General features: G+C 59.5%; 1 protein-coding gene and 1 long non-coding RNA gene across 3 annotated transcripts; one reads left to right on the top strand and one right to left on the bottom strand.

Moving 5' to 3' along the window:
- The first annotated feature begins 686 nt into the window (after positions 1-686).
- LOC137770405 (uncharacterized) lies at positions 687-13,119 on the top strand. The gene is made up of 4 exons (XR_011075175.1): positions 687-771; positions 7,829-7,948; positions 10,686-10,813; positions 12,851-13,119. It is a non-coding gene; the product is annotated as an uncharacterized lncRNA (long non-coding RNA).
- On the bottom strand, positions 1,622-6,679 carry FGF17 (fibroblast growth factor 17). Of its 2 annotated transcripts, none has more exons than XM_068553095.1 (5): positions 6,645-6,679; positions 6,437-6,473; positions 3,305-3,482; positions 2,964-3,070; positions 1,622-1,915 (listed from the first exon to the last, which is right to left on the bottom strand). In XM_068553095.1, exons 1-5 carry the CDS (start codon positions 6,677-6,679, stop codon positions 1,622-1,624), a joined length of 651 nt encoding a protein of 216 aa, XP_068409196.1. The 2 variants fall into 2 exon arrangements, with proteins under 2 accessions (XP_068409196.1, XP_068409197.1); XM_068553096.1 differs by having other exon boundaries at positions 3,305-3,449.
- Positions 13,120-13,162: the final 43 nt, after the last annotated feature.

Raw genomic sequence — 13,162 nt, 5'->3', positions numbered from 1 at the left:
CTCCGGTCCTCACCCAGGGAGAGGTGAGTGACCGCCCTCTCGCCCCCCAACTTGGACTACGAGCCACTCGCCTCCCCTTTTGACTAAACCAGTCCCCCCCCCCCCTCCAGCTTCCCATTCTTTCCTCATTTTTAGGCCACTGTTGGGAGAGGTGGGGAGAAGAGATGTCGTTCATCCTCTTTCTTCTCTCTCCAAAATCCCCCTCCCCAACATTTTCCCAGAAAGAGGAGGGAGGGGAAACTGAGGCTGGGGGTCCGTCCGCAGAAGAGCGGGCTCAGTGAGGTGTTCCCCGTGAAGAGCAGAGGTGGGGCGCTGCTAGGAAGGGCCTCCCCAGTGGACAAGATTAAAAGCCGTGGCAAAGGAGGAAAGAGGCGGGTTTTATGGCCTCTTAGTTCCACTCCCCAAATGCACACCTGGAACCGTCCGGAAAGCCCCCCGGAGGAGCTCTGGGCGGGGAGGGGGAGGGGGAGGGAAGAGGATTGCCCCTCCCCCCTGCCCGCCCCCACGCCCCGGGCCGCCGCTTCTAATCGCGTTGTCCCCCCAGGTGTGGCCCCCGCCCCGCCCCCCGCGGGAACCTGGGCGCGCTGTACGCGGTCTCGCCCTCCCTCCGCTTCCGCCCGTCCGCGCCTCCTCCCCCACCCGACCTCCTCACCGGAAAAAAGTAATCTGTCTCCCGGCAAGGACGCTGCAGCGCCCGCGGCCGCCCGGCCAGCGACCCCGGCCCCGGAGGCTCGGACCGGCCCCAGGATTGGGGTTTCTGCGCCCCAGCAGGTAGCACGGGACGTGCGGTTCCAGCCAGGAAACCTGAGCCCGCGGAGGAGGGGCGCGCCCCGGGCCGCCAGCCTCCCGCGGGGCGGAGGTGCGGGGCCTGCGGGGCCTGCCGGGCCATCCCTTAACGCTGCTCCTGCCCCCTTGTCCCCTTCCCCTGCGGGGACGTGCGGGGCCCGGCCTGGCCTCCACCTGCCACGCCACCCCCGGGCCTGCGCGCCGGCCTCCTCTTCTCTCGGAGGAGCAAGTTTGTCCCTAGTTCAGCTTTGCAGTTGTTCCCCACCCCCGCTTCAGATAACCCGTTTGCAGGAAAATGGTTTTATTCTGGGGCTGGGAGTTGTGGGAGAGGGTGCAGGCCTGGGTAGTGGAATGTGAAGAATGGCCAGCCCTCTTTTTTTTTTTTTTTCTCCCTCTTTTTCTTCCTGAAACCAAAACAAAAGTCCCTTCCTACAGTCTGGCCAGGAGGAATTTGGAGGCTGGGGGGCAGACTGAGGGAGACAGGGGGAGCAGAATTCGAGGAGAGCCACCTCCAGACCGTGTCTGCAGAGCCTTGAATCCGCTGACTTTGCCCACTCGGTTCTGGGGAGGCTGACCTCGGGTTATTCTACCTTCCCCTTCTGGAGGGCCTGCCCCGCCCCCAGGGGCCACGCCAGGGTGGGGCCCTGAGGAGCCAGCCCTGGTTAGTGGCAGTCCTGTGCCTTTCCGGGGGGGGGGGCGGAGGGGCTCTGATGCTCGGTGGTCCTCAGCATCCTCCTTGGGGGCTCTGGCTCCCCTGCCTCCACCCCAGCCCAGTCTTTGAATTAGGAAGGGAAGGGGATGGGAAGGCCCGTGAGTGAACCGGGGGGGTTCCTGACTATGTCAGGGGCTGTGGCCTCCGAGTGCGCTTGGTCCGGCGGGTGGGGGCTGAGCCCACAAACTCGAACTGCTTCTGCCTCTCGGCGTGGTTGGGGAAGGGCAGCTGGCCCTGGTAGAGGCGCTTGATGAAGTGAGCCTCTCGCTGGTTCTGGCGGCTGCGGGAGGCCTGGCGGGGCCGGCCCTGCCGCGTGAAGGCCATGAACCAGCCCTCGTGCCGGGCGTTCTGGAACGCTGTGTAGTTGTTCTCCAGCACGATCTCTGTGAACACGCAGTCTTTGCTCTTTCCGCTGGGCTGCAGGGGAAGGAAGGGGAGTTTGTCCGCTTACCCTGCCTGGCTAGTCTGCCTTATGGACCTATGTTTTAGGACTGAGGAGGGAGCGACAGGGGCTGTGAGCCCAAGAATTCCTGCCCGGTGAGGTGGGCACCCTTGTTGGAGAGGCAAAGGTGGGGGTAAGGAACAAGCTTTGTTGGAGTCAGATCTGAACTTAAATACAGCCTTGTCATTTGGAAGTTGTACACCTTGAGCAAGGTATTTAGCCAGGCTGAGCCTCAGTTTACCCAGCTGTTTCATAAAGATCAAGGTAACTGTGCAGTTCAGTGCATACCCAGTGGGCACTCGTATATACGAGAACGTTCCTTGGTCTGCGTGAATGGTGTTGCTGGGTGGAGGGGAGGGACGCGACAGTCTGATGGAAAGAAGGTTAAAACGTTTGTAGAACACCAACTGTGTAAAGAGCCAGGCAGCCACCCATCTGGCTCTATAGATAATCTTGACACCGTGCCCATTTTACAGATGAGAAGCCTGAGGCTTGACAAAAATAAGCAAATATTTGAAAACGGCCAGAATCAGAAGCCAGGATTGGCTGATGCCAAAGGAAATGGAATTCTCCCTGCACAGCAACTCTGGACCCACCATTATAGAGAGTGTAACTAGTGGTTACACTAGTAGGCAGTTAGCACGAATCTTGTTACTTGGAGCCCGGGGACCCCACTGACCTGAGGGGGCGTGGCTTCTGGCCTCTCAACCCTGATCAGGCCTTAGCCCTCAACACAGAGGCTGTGACATGATGTAGGTGCTAAAATTCTTACTCATTGATGCTGGGAAAGCGCCTCATACATCAGAGCCAAGGATTCTTATGGATCAGCCAGCGTCCTCAGAGGGCTTCTAGACCCACAGGGACTGGAGAGACCAGAGAGAGGCTGAGTGGTGGGGTGAGAGCAGGAGAAGTCAGAGCCCTGGGTGGGGTCCAGCAGAGGGCGGTGGGATGCTGTTGGGGCCCTGCATGCCCCGACCCCGGGAAGACGGATTCGTTCATTACTCCCTGCCCTCCAGGCCTCACCTTCCCGATGAGCTTGCCCTTCTTGTTCATACAGATGTATTTCTCGCTCTCAGCTCCCTTGATGCGCACCCGGCTTCCGAAGGTGTCTGTCTCCACTATGAGCTTGGCTGTGGGGGGGGGCGGGGGAGAAAGACCTCTGTCCCTCGGGGCTGCTGGCCCGGGGGTGTCAGGGAACCCCTACCAGCCTGCCCTCTGAATTCGGGTGGGGGGCCCTCGGGGCCTCTCCTCCTAGAGGCTTCTCCCTGCTCTCCCCCTGCAGCCTCCACCCTGACCCGTCTGGGGATGGACCAAGCAAGGCTGGGCAGGGGTGTGGGTGACCTCCGGTGAGGGCTGGGCCTCACCAAACTTGTTGCCGTCCTCAGCGGTGGCGGAGATGCGACGCCCAGTGACCTGCACGTGCTTGCCGCTGGTCCGGCTGTAGAGCTGGTACTCGCGGATCTGCCGCCGGCTCAGCTGGTCGGTCATAGCACCCTGGTCCCTCACGTACTGGTTAAAATTAGGAGACGGGTGATTCTCCCCCTTTGCGGTTACCAAGGGAAAAATAGTGTCAATTTGCTTTGGGTGACACCACCGCAGGTCCATCCGGGGGAGGGGTGCGGAGGCGAGTGTGGTGGGGCAGGTCATTTGCCCTGAGAAGTAGAGGTGCAGGGGGCATCTGGCCATGACCTTCCCAGGCCAGTGTGTGAGCCAGTCATCGTGACTCGGCTCCTCGTCTGCCCTGGAGCACAGGAGTGGTAGCTGCCCAGCTCAGGGGATACTTGGTGATACAGCTCTGGAATCACGACTCTGGGAGCTGGAAGGAACATTCAGGCTGCTGGTATCTAATCCCCATGGTCTAGGGAGGAAGTGCACAGGGCCGCACAGCTGATTAGTGACAGCCGCCTGTCCTGCCTCTAGGACGGGAGCTTGTCTCCTCGCCAAAACTCCAGGGGCTTGGCTCTGTTAGCCAGGGTGACCAGATGTCTCCCCAGTCCTCCGCACTGGCCTCGAAGGAGCCCACGCCCAGCACATGCACACACACACATGTGTGCACACTCACGCACACACACATGTGCACACACAGCAGCTGGTCTGTTAGAGTCGCTGGAGACCTTTTTGGGGGCTCTAAGACCCTTCTTTGTAGGCTCCTGCAGAGCCCCTGGAAGCATTTCTTTAGAGCACTAATGAAGGACTCCTGAGCTCACGCCCGTCTCCCCTTCCGCTCCCCCTGGGTGCTCAGGGCCCTCAGAGAAGCCAGTGCCACTTCCAACGCTCCTCCCCCTCTAGGGGTGAGGCGCCTCCTTAGCGGAGGGCGGTGGAGGCGGTGGTGAGAGGTGCCCTCAGTGGTGGCCCAGTGGCTGCCCTGTGAGGCCACCTGCATGTGCCACAGTGTAACAGGCTCGTGGCCAGTCGGGGGTGATGCCACCGCCCACTGCTTCCCGGAGAGTGGAGAGGGGACGTTTCCACCCGCACACGGTACAAAGCCAGGACGAGTACCTTCTCCGGGCCTGGTGTCTCCTTACCCATCTGCAATGCTGAGTAGGAGAGAAACAGACCACTTCCTGCCCTCTCTCTCCAGCAAGGTGCAAACCGGGATGACGTTTCCCAGCTGCTGGTGACAGCCTCAGCTCTAGCACTAAAAAGTTTCTCTCTCCACCTGGATCCTGCTGGCCTGTGCTGGGACAGCCTTTCCCTGCCCCAAATCCCTAAGTCCGCCTTCATCCCAGGCCCAATCGCAACCATCTGGACAGAGCTAGACCCAGACCAGCATCTGTGAGGGGCCTCTCTCTCCTGGAGGGAGGGGTGGGAAGTATCAGCTTTGAGGAGGGGGGAGGTGAGGGAGCAGCTCCAGGCTGTCAGCGGAACCTGCTTAGGGTTAACCCTTCCCAGGTGTCACTGCCCAGGTCCGACCCCAGCTCATCCACAGCCAGGATTCCCAGCCTATGAGGGCAGGGTCTGCCCACCCCGCATCCTGCCCTAGGAAAACCTGAGGCCAGCATTTTGGGTGGGGGACCTGCCTCCCTGCCAGGGGGTGGGGTCCGGCCTGTCCCCAGCCCCCCGAGCCTCCTGGCCCAGGTTCAGGCCCTCCGCCCCTCTTGGCGGGCAGCCTCCTTCTGGCTGTCTGTTCCAGGTCGGGAGCAGAGAAGGCCCCCCCGAAGCCCCCTCCTCTACTCGTCCCCCTTCAAGCCCTGCACAAAAGCAGTCCCACGCCCCCCCCCAGCCCACAGCCCACAAGTCGCTCTCCCCGCGGGACCTTGCCTGTCCCTTTCATGTTCCCGCTGCAGGGGGACCTCCCCTTCCACTGCCGCAGACAGCTGCTTGTCAGACGGCCCCTCAAGCATGGCTGCGGTCCGGCCTGCTGGCCCCCCCTCCGAGGGGGGCGAGGGGGCACTTCAAGGGGGAAAGGACAGCTTTGCCACCTTCCCCGGGTCCTGAATGGGGCCTCAGCCAGGCCATAAACGCCGGCCAGCCGCACCATTGTGCTAATTCCCCCTCCAGAACAGGTTGGGCCCACCCCCAGACCCCTCCCGGCCAGGCTGGGGGCTTTCTTCTTGCTCTCCGTGGATGTGTGAAGCAAAAGGCCTGGAACGGGGGCTAGAGCAAAAGGGGGAAGGAAAGGGGGGGTTGTCTCTCCCTCTCTCTCCCACCCCCCCACTGCTTCAAAGGCAGCCCCTTTCCCTCTCCCAGAGAAAAGGCATTTACCTTCAAAAAAAGTCCCCACTGGATATGAAGAGAAGCGGGCCTCTGGCCTGGGAAAGCCAAGGGATCTCTCCCCAGAGCGGTTCTGGACCAGTGCATTTTAATAGCTGCACTTTTATGGAGGATCACAAAAAGGGACCGAGCCTCACATAGGGGGCTGAGGCTGGGGCGGGGGGGCGGGCGCTGACTTGGGGTGGGGGGTGTGGAGAAGCAAACCCTGAATCTCATCCCATACAAACCTCTTCGGGCTTGACCTCATTGCCCTGTAGGTAAGGAGTCGCCCACCCTGGCTGGGCATTCTGACTGCCCACGCGATCACCCAGGACCGCGACCCACAGGACCTCCGTGTTGGTGGGAGTGGGGTGATGAGTGGAACACACAGGCGGTTTTGCGTGGAAACCTGTCCTTTCAGGTACTTGCAAGTACAAGCCTCACCTGAGCCATCACCTCCGCCCTCTTCCGACCACTCCCGGGCTCCATCCCTCAGGCTTGGCTGCCCCATGCGCTTAGCCTTGGGGGGAACACAGTGTGGAGGGATGGAGGGAGCAGAAGAGACCCCAGGGCAACACGGGAGGGGTGTCAGAAGGAGGGCTGTAATAAAAACTTCCATCAATCCCCCAACCTGCTGTAGCCCCTTCTCCTACCCCATCCCACGCCCCCCCCCCCACAAACCTCAGAGTCTTTTGGACCCAGGGAGAGGCCAGGATCTGCCTCTGTCCACCGAAAGGAGACTGACCGCCCCCATCGGTAGGGTGGGAGAAACGGGGAAGAGCTAGTGGGGGGCGCCCGCCTACCTGAGTTTGACAGCAGAGAATCAGCAGCTGCAGGCACCTGTGTGGGAGACGAGGCGGGCCGGGTGTGGGTGCCAGCAGCCAGTCCCCGGGGCGCACCAGGCACCCACCCCTGCCCCACGCGGTCCGTGTGCGAGTCCCAGGAAGATTGGGTCTGCCCACGAGGCTGGAAATGGCAACAAGACGGCGGTCCGAGAGGTAGTGCACTTACAGCGTGAGGTTGGGCAGCAGGCGGGCGGCTCCCATCGCCGGAGAGATTTCTTGGGGCCGTTGCCCTCCTGCCCCCAAAGTCAGGAGCAGATGTGGGCAGTCCCTGGGGGCAGAGTCCCAGAGAAGCCAAGGTCTCTCCAAGCCACAGGTTTTCAGTGGGGAGAGGAGAGAGAGGGGAGGAGGAGGAGGAGAGAGGAGAGAAGGGAGGAGGGTGAGGGGGGAGGAGGGCGTAATTGGGAGACTGAGGTGTGAGGAGTCCACCTTCCTGGCCAGTGAGACTGCAAAGCAGCTGCTGGCGGGGGTCGGGGGGGTGGTGCTGTCAGCCTCTCTCTGGGCTACCCCAGCGCAGAGGATGGAGCTGCTGGAGGCTTCTAGACCCAGAGGCTGGCTCCTGCGTTCTTACTGACCCTCACGGACCCTGACGGCAGGGCCCCTCCTCCCTTCTCAGGGCAAGCTTCTCCTGCCCCACCTCCCCAGGGGTGAGCTGCAGGTATCATTCCAGGCCTGGGGTCGCTGGGTCTGGGTCTGGGGGTGGAAATTCCCAGCAGCAGCCTTTAAAGGAGGAGCCTCCCTCCAGGGGGCAGGAGGTGGGCTCGGCTGGCAGCGGAGCTTCCACTGCCTCTGTCATCCCTTGCTCCCCCGTCTGCTGTCCCGGCCACCGGGAAGGAGGGGTTAAGGCTGTCCCGACACGGGCAGCAAACGGTGCCACAGCTTGGGGACCAGGGGTAGGGAGGCAGGTGCAGGTGGGGCTGTAGAAGGACCCCATGGCATCGAGGAGAGCGGGTGCATTGGCACCAGCCGCTTTCCTCTGGGCCTTGGCAGGTTCCTCTGAGAGATGGGCACAGTAGTGCCTCGGGATGTTGGAGGACCCAGTGAGATGGCCGCACTGAGGCAGAAGTCAAAGGTATATGTTCTGGGCCTCACTTGTCATCCCCCCACGACAGCAGCCATCCCTAGAACCTCCAGGAGCTGGGAGGAGCCCAGGGCTCCTCCCTGCGCCCTCTCAGCAGCGGTCTGGGATGAAGTGACCAGCGGCCTCTTTTTCTAACCTCCGGTCCCACACTGCTCTGTACCACACCAGATATCGCCCCATTCTGCAGAGGAGGAAACTGAGGCACAGGATCACCCAGCTAGTGAATGGCGTAGCCAAGTTTCCAAAGTCCATGCTCTTTCTCTCCCACACAGATTCCTTCTACTGTGCCCGTGCCTCCCGGGCCCAGCATAGCGCCCACCCATGATGTCCCAATGTTCCTGGTCCTGGAAGCTGATGACCAGGGACTCTGCACGGTTCCTTCCCCGCAGAAGGTGGCTGATGGTGACTGTGGAAGGGGGCTAGTGCTTAGGGGGGAATCTCTGAGAGAAGCTCACACCTCAGCTCTGGGCTCCCTGGAGGTCTCAGTGCCTCCAGGATGGGAAGAGAAGGGGAAATGCTGGCTGTGGATTTATTTACCTAAAGAGATGAGTGGGAGGGTGAAACTCTCACCTCCAGGCCTCCTTCTCACCTTCCTGAGCTAGATCAATCCACAAAGTTGTCTGCCACCCCTCCCCACCCACCGACAAGCAGGGACACCTCCAGCCAGCCGGTCAAGCTCCACACTTGGCTCCCAGCTCCGCCCCAGGTGCCCCGCTGGGGGCTCAAGGGTGAGTTGAGCCTGAGCTGGCCTGGGGAATGCAGTGTCAGCTCCGGCCCCGACCTTTGTAACTAGGGGTGTCCCGGGTTGGAATCAGTTGGAAAGAATGTCAAAACTGGAAGGGAATCTTAGAGTTTCTTCATCTGGTCCAGCCTCCTCATTCGCCAGTGAGGTCCAGAGAGGGTCTCACAGCTGGTTAGCAGCATAGTTGGAACAAGGTACCAATGATCCTCCTGATCGTTTCCGTTTTCCACGTTTGCACCACCGTTTGGGGCCCCATTTAAACTCTCCCTCTTCCATGGAAACATCTGGAATCTGCCTCTCCACTGTGATCGGTGCTGGTTCTGTCTCTGTTCTCTGGGAAGACCTTGTCCTCATGCCCACATGCTCACCAGCTCCTAGCTCCCTGGTAGGGTATTAAAAGCTATCTCCTCCGGACCTCAATCCCCAGGAGTCACAGGTAAGAGCGGAGAGGCGTGGAGGAGGCAGCTCAGGCCTGGGGTTCAGGGGTGGAGGGGTCAGCTGGGGGACGGAAGGCAGTGAGGAGAGGCAGGTGTGGGGAGTTCCATCTGGGCCCAAGGTCTCTGAGCCGGAGAACCTGGTTCCTATCAGTGGGGGAAGGGCCTGCTGTCACTGGCCAGCCCCCAGCCCAGCCTGGGTCTCCATGGTAACAGATGCCCACAGTCAAGCTTGGCCTTGGGGCTCAGACAGGGGGCTGGTGCCAGGGGGCTCTGGGGCACAGCTGGGTAGCCTTTCTGCTCTTCGTCCCTTCCCATTCTGCACCTGCAGGCCTGGCTTTCTGGCTCCGTTTGCTCCTTTACCCCCATGGGAAGGCCGGTGGTGGGCCCCAAGTGGGGAGTGTTCCAGTCCCAGACTCTGAATTTTATCCCCATTCCCTGACCCCGGCCCTTACAGGCTATGTGACCTGTGGCAAGTCCCTTCACCTCTCTGGTCTCAGCTTCCTAATTTATAAAAAGGAAATGGCCACTACTGATGCTGCCAAAATTGTCATCTTGTCAACTGAGAGGAAGGACACTTCCTGAAAAGCGTCAAGTGCCACAAGAACGAGGGAGAGGGGCAGAGACCCTTTTACGTGGTCCAGCCTCAGTTTACCTAAACTTTGACTTTCTCCCCTCACCAGAGGGACCTGGGAGCGGGGGAGGGGGGCGGTGGGGGGAGAAGGGTAGGGTTCATTACCATTTATTGGGCGGGTGGCAGGAGGTGATAAGGGGGGTGAGGAGTAGCCAAGGCCGTGGTGGTTAATCCCATCCCATAGTGCCAAGTTCAACACCCCCCCAAAGGGGGCGTCTCACGCCTGCTCCTCGCAGCCCAGCTTGTGCAGACCCAGAGTCCACCTGCACGCTGGCCACTTGTCACCACCTGCTTTGACCCCAGCCCACCCTTTTCCTGTTGACAAACAGAAGGGCTAGGGCTGGGGAAGGGTGAAGGGCAAAGAGCACTGTAGCAATGCAGACAGACCCCCCACCATCTTTGCTATCTGATCCCCACCGCCTGCCGGCACGTGGAAATCAAATTGTCAGACGTCTAGCTGTTGAGTGCCCTTCTGTGCAGTCCTGCAGCGGAGCCAGAGAACAGGGGCGCTTGCCTGGGGCTGGCGGAGCGGAGAAGTACCTGCGACAACACAGGCTTTGCTATAACTTGGCTCCGGAGCTGACCTTCCTGGGCTCCAGTTATACCGTGGACTCAATTCTAACTCCCACTCTCAGTTTGAGGCTTCCTGGCACCCTCAAACTTCCATGTCCCCCTCTCACCCACAGAGCGGTTAAAAACAGGGCCCTGGCGCCAGACTACGTGGGTGTGAATCCTGGCTGTGTGACCCTTGGGGGGCAAGTTGTTTAACCTCTCTGTGCCTCACTTTCCACATCTGAGAAATGGGGCTAATAACACCCACCTCTAGGCATGGTTGTGAGGATTAAAGTTGTGAATCCATGGAAGGCACTTAGAGCAGCGCCCAGCTCACAGCGTTATCACTGCAATCACATCAGCCTTCTTTCTGTCCAAACCTCCGTGCCTGTTCTGCCTCAGGCCCTTTGCACCCTCTGTTCCTGCTCCTAGGAATGTCCTTCTGCCAGCTCCACATGTAGCCCCCACTCCCTTCTTGTCAATCGTCTCCTCTGAGGGACCTTCTCAGATCCAACTAAACAGTACTTCCCGGGACTTCCCTGGTGGTCCAGTGGTTAGGACTCTGCACTTCCACTGCTGGGGGTGTGGGTTTGATCCCTGACTGGGGACCTAAGATCCCACAAGCCATATGTCGTGGCTAAACCCCCACCCCCCCCCCCAAAAAAACCCACCAGCACTTCCCCACCCTGGAAATTAGCCTGTTTTACTTCCTCCAAAGCGCTGGATAGTAATTGAAATTATATTGTTGGCTCCTGTGTTTCCACTAGACTGTAGGTGACTTGAAGGGAGGAATTTGTCTTGCCTACCCTGTATTGCGGTGGCATGAAGCCATGGTCAATGCCAGCTGCTTACCTGGAACCAGACCTGATGTCCCTTGTCACTCTGGGTGACTGAGGTCAGTAGCATGTTCTCCTTTGTTAGAGGGTGGGACAAAGCCCACGTCTGCCTTGTGGGGTGTAGAAAGCAGAAGCAAGAATGCCAGCCCTGCCCTCCTCTGCCTCTTCTGGTGTCAAGAGAAGCTGAATGGGGAAGACTCAAGCCTGCCTGCTGCCCTTCCCATGCAGGTGTTCAGAGACCTCCAACTTTCTGGGACCCATATCTGGGGGTCCTGGGGAGAGAGGGCAGGGCCAGTTCCCCACTGGCCCACTTCAGGCCTGGCCAGTGTGGGTGCTGGTTAGGGGCAGGGAGAAGCCCAGCAGAGGCCCTGCAAGTAGACCCCGAGGGGGGCGGCCACCTGCATGTCACCGTGGGTGAACCCAGCTTCAAAGTGGCTCTGCAGGCTGGGAGGGGGCAGAAGGCCAGAGCCACACGATGGGTCATTCACCCCCCTTCCAATTCTCTTGGCCTCACCCCGGCAATTTACTGAACCCTGTTCCTATGGCTCTGACTGCTGCCCTTGGGGAACGCTAGCCCAGGAGTTGAAAGTGTTCACCTGCCCACCTCCTGGAAGAGATACTTTATAGCCTCCAGGAAGCCTGCCAGTCTCCCCACTTGGGAGGTGTCCTTGAAGGTACAGGCCTCTGGGCTCCTGCCTGACATAGATCACACCAGTGACGTCCCTGTGAGCAGCTCACCCCTAACAGGACGCAAGCCTGGGACAGCAGGACTAGGCCCGGCCCTTGAGATGCAGACTTTCAGGCTGGTCCCTTCCTGGTAGGGGCGGCGGGCAGCTGTCACCCTTCAGTTCTGTATCTGGAGAGCCAGGCCCTGCCAGAAGGGAGTGTGGACGCAGGAAGACCCACCCCAGCTCTAGCTCCCTCCCTCAGGCCTGAGGGCTGAAGGTCGAAGCTGGGAAAGGGGCTGAGACACTTGGTCCGTCCCCCAAAGCTGGGGATGGGGATGGGGGCTGCCGGGGGTGGGGGTCCGGTGGGGAGAGGGAGATAAAGAGCCGAACACGGCTGGCTGGCTGGCTGGCAGGCAGGCCAGGGTGTGCTGGCACACGGCTGCCCTCTGCCGGGATCACGGGCTCACTGCAGCCGGCAAGGACAGCTCCTGGGGAAGGGAGAGACAGCTGCAACAAGGTCCTAGCAAAGCAAACTTTATTGTGGGTCTGAGGTCGGGGCTTTTCCCTCCAGGTCCTGCTGCAACCGAGAGTTGGGGTGAGGAGCTCTTGTGTCGCTCCCAACACGTCCATCACATTCAGACTCAGCACGGTGGTCTCACGGGCCCTCCCTCGGTCACTGCGGCCAGGCCACTCCTGGCTCCTCATTTCTTGAATCCTGGCTTTTTAGGTCTGGGTGTGGTTTTGGCCTGTGAGAGAAGGGGTTGCTCCAGTGTCCCACCCGCTCCCCATCCTGGCACCTTCCCAGAGACCATCCCTCCTCCCCCAGGAGGACCAGCCCCTTCTTATCAGTACTCACCTTTCCCACAGGGCTCCTGTCTTTAGGATGGTATCTGAAACGGGTTGGGGTTGGGCAAGGAGTGGGGATGTGGGAAAGAGAGAGCTCAGTCTGATGCCAGTAGCCCCGGGCCCTCCTACTACTGCCCAGGCTGCAGAGCTGGGCCCTGGGCACTTCCGGGAAGCAGGGGGCTGTGACCTGGAGAGGTTTGCCTCTCCGCCTGTCACCTGCCAGGGACTACTCTGACTCTCTTTTATTTTTTTAATTTTTAAATTTTTAAATTAAAATTATTTATTTATTTATTGGCCACACCAGGCGGCATGCGGGATCTTAGTTCGCCGACCAGGGATTGAACACGTGGCCCCTGCAGGGGAAGCCCAGAGTCTTAACCACTGGACTGCCAGGGAAGTTCCTGACTCTCCTTTTAAGCAAGATGTTTTTTCTTCTTAAGCTTCTATCTGCTTTCCTTTATTTGTGTATAAGACACAGATGTTTCTTATCATAAAAGTCACTGCACAAAATATAGCAAAGAGAATAAATTGCTTATGATTTTCTTTACCTCCTACTAATATTAACATTTTGTTTCCTTTCAGAACTTTTTTGGTTGTGAAATAAAATGAAAATAATTTGGGACTTCCCTGGTGGTCCAGTGGTTAAGAATCCACCTTCCAATGCAGGGGACGTGATCCCTGGTCGGGGAACTAAGATCCCACACGCCGTGGGCTAAGTAAGCCCGTGCGTGGCAACTACTGAGCACACGGGCCACACCTAGAGAGCCTGCGCACCTCAACGAAGATCCCAACCAAGATCCCGCGTGCCGCAACTAAGACCCGATGCAGCCAAAAATTAAATAAATAAATATTAAAACGAAAATAATTTAATATCCTGCTCTTTGAATTCTAGAA

The sequence above is a fragment of the Eschrichtius robustus genome, chromosome 10 (assembly GCF_028021215.1).
Source record: "Eschrichtius robustus isolate mEscRob2 chromosome 10, mEscRob2.pri, whole genome shotgun sequence".
NCBI lineage: Eukaryota > Metazoa > Chordata > Mammalia > Artiodactyla > Eschrichtiidae > Eschrichtius > Eschrichtius robustus.
Note: the sequence above shows the minus strand (reverse complement) of the source record. Positions and strands in the feature narration are given on the sequence as shown.